The sequence below is a fragment of the Odontomachus brunneus genome, unplaced genomic scaffold (assembly GCF_010583005.1).
Source record: "Odontomachus brunneus isolate Ranch 3 - 2012 unplaced genomic scaffold, Obru_v1 Obru_scaffold_177, whole genome shotgun sequence".
Lineage (NCBI taxonomy): Eukaryota > Metazoa > Arthropoda > Insecta > Hymenoptera > Formicidae > Odontomachus > Odontomachus brunneus.
In genome coordinates this window covers 370,230-373,025 of record NW_022639627.1, presented here as the reverse complement: position 1 = coordinate 373,025, position 2,796 = coordinate 370,230, and the positions used below count along the sequence as shown (strand labels likewise).

General features: G+C 31.9%; 1 protein-coding gene across 1 annotated transcript in view; it reads left to right on the top strand.

Moving 5' to 3' along the window:
• Window positions 1-332: 332 nt before the first annotated feature.
• Window positions 333-2,796, top strand: part of LOC116851557 (exosome complex exonuclease RRP42) — a 6,926-nt gene continuing 4,462 nt past the window's right edge. Inside the window, exons 1-3 of the mRNA XM_032831105.1 lie at window positions 333-502; window positions 814-1,075; window positions 1,139-1,240. Coding sequence (XP_032686996.1) covers window positions 336-502; window positions 814-1,075; window positions 1,139-1,240 — 531 coding nt within the window. The 5' untranslated portion in view covers window positions 333-335. The remainder of the gene's footprint in view (window positions 503-813; window positions 1,076-1,138; window positions 1,241-2,796) is intronic.

The following is a 2,796-nucleotide window of genomic DNA, read 5'->3' as shown; positions in this document are numbered from 1 at the left end:
ATATATAGTGTTTACACAAATTCATTTTAATTTGGATTATAATTGAAATTAAATATATTCAAAGACTGGCAAAAAAATATGTATAACAATATATAGTGTTTACACAAATTCATTTTAATTTGGATTATAATTGAAATTGAAACGAGCAGCATCGTGTTACTGCGACTGAGTTTATATATTCCATATTATTTATATGTCACAATGATATTTTACAAGAAATACTAATATATGTATATATAAGTATTGTAAAATATTACGTGTTATTTATATATATTCCGCCTCTTCGAATTAGGTCAAATTTTTTGCGCCGATTTCAAGATGGTGTTCCACGAGAGATGGCGCAAGATGTAACTTCCTGCAATCTGTATACAGTACGAGTTGGTACGAAGATACGAATGTGTGATGTAATAACCACACATAACCTCACGTATAAACAAGTAGCGTCTGGAAATTTTGGATTTCTCTCAACATATCTTATAATCACCAGCAAAACCATGTCGAAGTATGATATTCATTATGTATACCTAATGTTTTATAATATATAAATTTTAAGACAAATTATAATATATGACAGCAAAAAACATGTAGCAGATTTCGTTAGACATCTTTTGACATGAAACTAAACAAAATTTTGCAGAAAAAAAAGTTGGCAAACACTATAACATTCATATTATTACATATTTTATATAAATTCTCCTTTATTACTTAGGACAAAGTTGAATATAGCTAAATTCTATGTGATATAATATTAAGCTAATATATATTGGCAGTTAGCCATAATAACAACAATTACTAATTGATTCATTATTTTAGGGTACCGGATATCAAGGTGAATGCGGCCACTGATGGGGACAGACCCATGTCCATAACGCGGCGTATGGAGAGAGAAAGAGAACGTCTGATAGGAATGACAGATGAGGAACGAGCATGGAGGAAGAAATGGTTACAGGCTCAGGAGTTAGCTCCTGAAGAACCAGTGATGCCAAAGCATTATTACAAAGAAATGTATAATCCAATCAGGAGATTTTACAAGTGGCCAATGGACAAGTTTGAAAATATGTTGCAACCAATTATGGTACAGAGATTCAAGTAAACGCTATGCTCCTACAGTACACAAATAATTACTCTTTACTTATAGGGTAAATCATACGCCTTTTATACACGACATCTTATAAGCAAGTCAGCAATGGGTATCTGTGGAATTTATTTGATGTGGTATCATCTAAAGTATCATAAAATGGTATGTTAGATGTAACAAAAGTTTATATTCAATGAACCAAATGATATATTTGATATAATTACACAGTAACTTTGTATATATTATTTTATACTTTCAGGATTGGACAAGAAAGGGTGGGTGGAAAGTTACTATGTCTAGACCCAGAATGCTTCCTGATGAAAAAGATGTAGATGCTTTATACAAAGTAAAGAGCCATCAATTCTATGTAAATGGTTTCGACAAGAGTCCTATATAAATTGAAGAATGTGTTTCACATTCTCTTGTATAGTTTATTAATATAATACTTATACCACAGTAATCAACACAATTGTCATCAAAGATTATTAGTACATACAATAAATGAGTAATATTAATTATTATTCCATTTACCCACTTTTTGTGGAATCTAGTGAATATGTTTATTTTAACGGAATATTTTATGCAATTCAATTGTGCACTTGCACAACTGAGCTACTGACTGAGTCTCAACTAATATAATATAATATCAATTAAATATTACATATCCTAATAGCCAAGTCTGCTGGAAACGGATTTTGTCAAACGTTTGTTGCAGGTTTTGTAGGCAGAATGGCGTTAGAATTATTACGGACTCTGTAGTATAAAATAATTTCGACAGAATACCAGCAGTATTTAGACAAGATCTGTTAAACAGGTTTGATAGCAGAATTTAAACAGAACCTACTTAGCAACCTGACGGCAGATTGGCGACAGAATCGAAGCAGATCCTGCCGTGTGCAGTCTGGCGGCAGAAATGTAGCAGATCCTGTCATTTTTATGCTCATCTTCGTCTTTAGTGCTTCAAGAAAGCGTCTCTCAGTCAAAGTGACAGTGGTGCAGTAGATAAGGTAAACAACTCAAAAACCAGAGGTCTCAGGTTCGAGAATCTCAGCAATGGTAAGCAAATTTTCGAAGTACAATTTAACTTGAATTAAGTAGCGCGTGAAACAATAAAGTGAAAATTTTTTAAAAAATTTAGGAAAAGAGAAAAAAGTGTATATAAACGTTATATATTTTAATAAATATTTGTATAATATTTATGATCTATATATATATATATATATATATATATATATATATATATTTATATATATCTAAGATCACAGAAATATTTTGGTATTTATAAAATAATCAAATAAATTTTATAAATATTTTGTATTGTCTAGATATTTCTGCCGTCAGACTACGCACAGCAGGATCTGCTGCGTTTCTGCCATCAATCTGCTGTCAGTGTGCCATTACATGAAACACGGAAATGCGGAAGACAAAATCTTACTAGATTTCCGCGTTCCACGAATTGAATCATTTCTTCCCGTACGTTTAAAAAGCAGAAAAGCGGAAGGCCCAAAACTTTTCTCTATTGTCTTTTTATCCAAGGTATGAATTCCAAAAAAATATGGGGTCCGAACGTGTTTGAATATGTCTTAATGTAACGGCAGTTAGGTCAAACAACTTGTGACAATAGATTTTGATGCGCTTGTTCCGCAACTTTATTTCTCCTTATATTACATGGAGCACAATTTACGCGGAAAAGCGGAACGGTTTGGTGACAAACATCT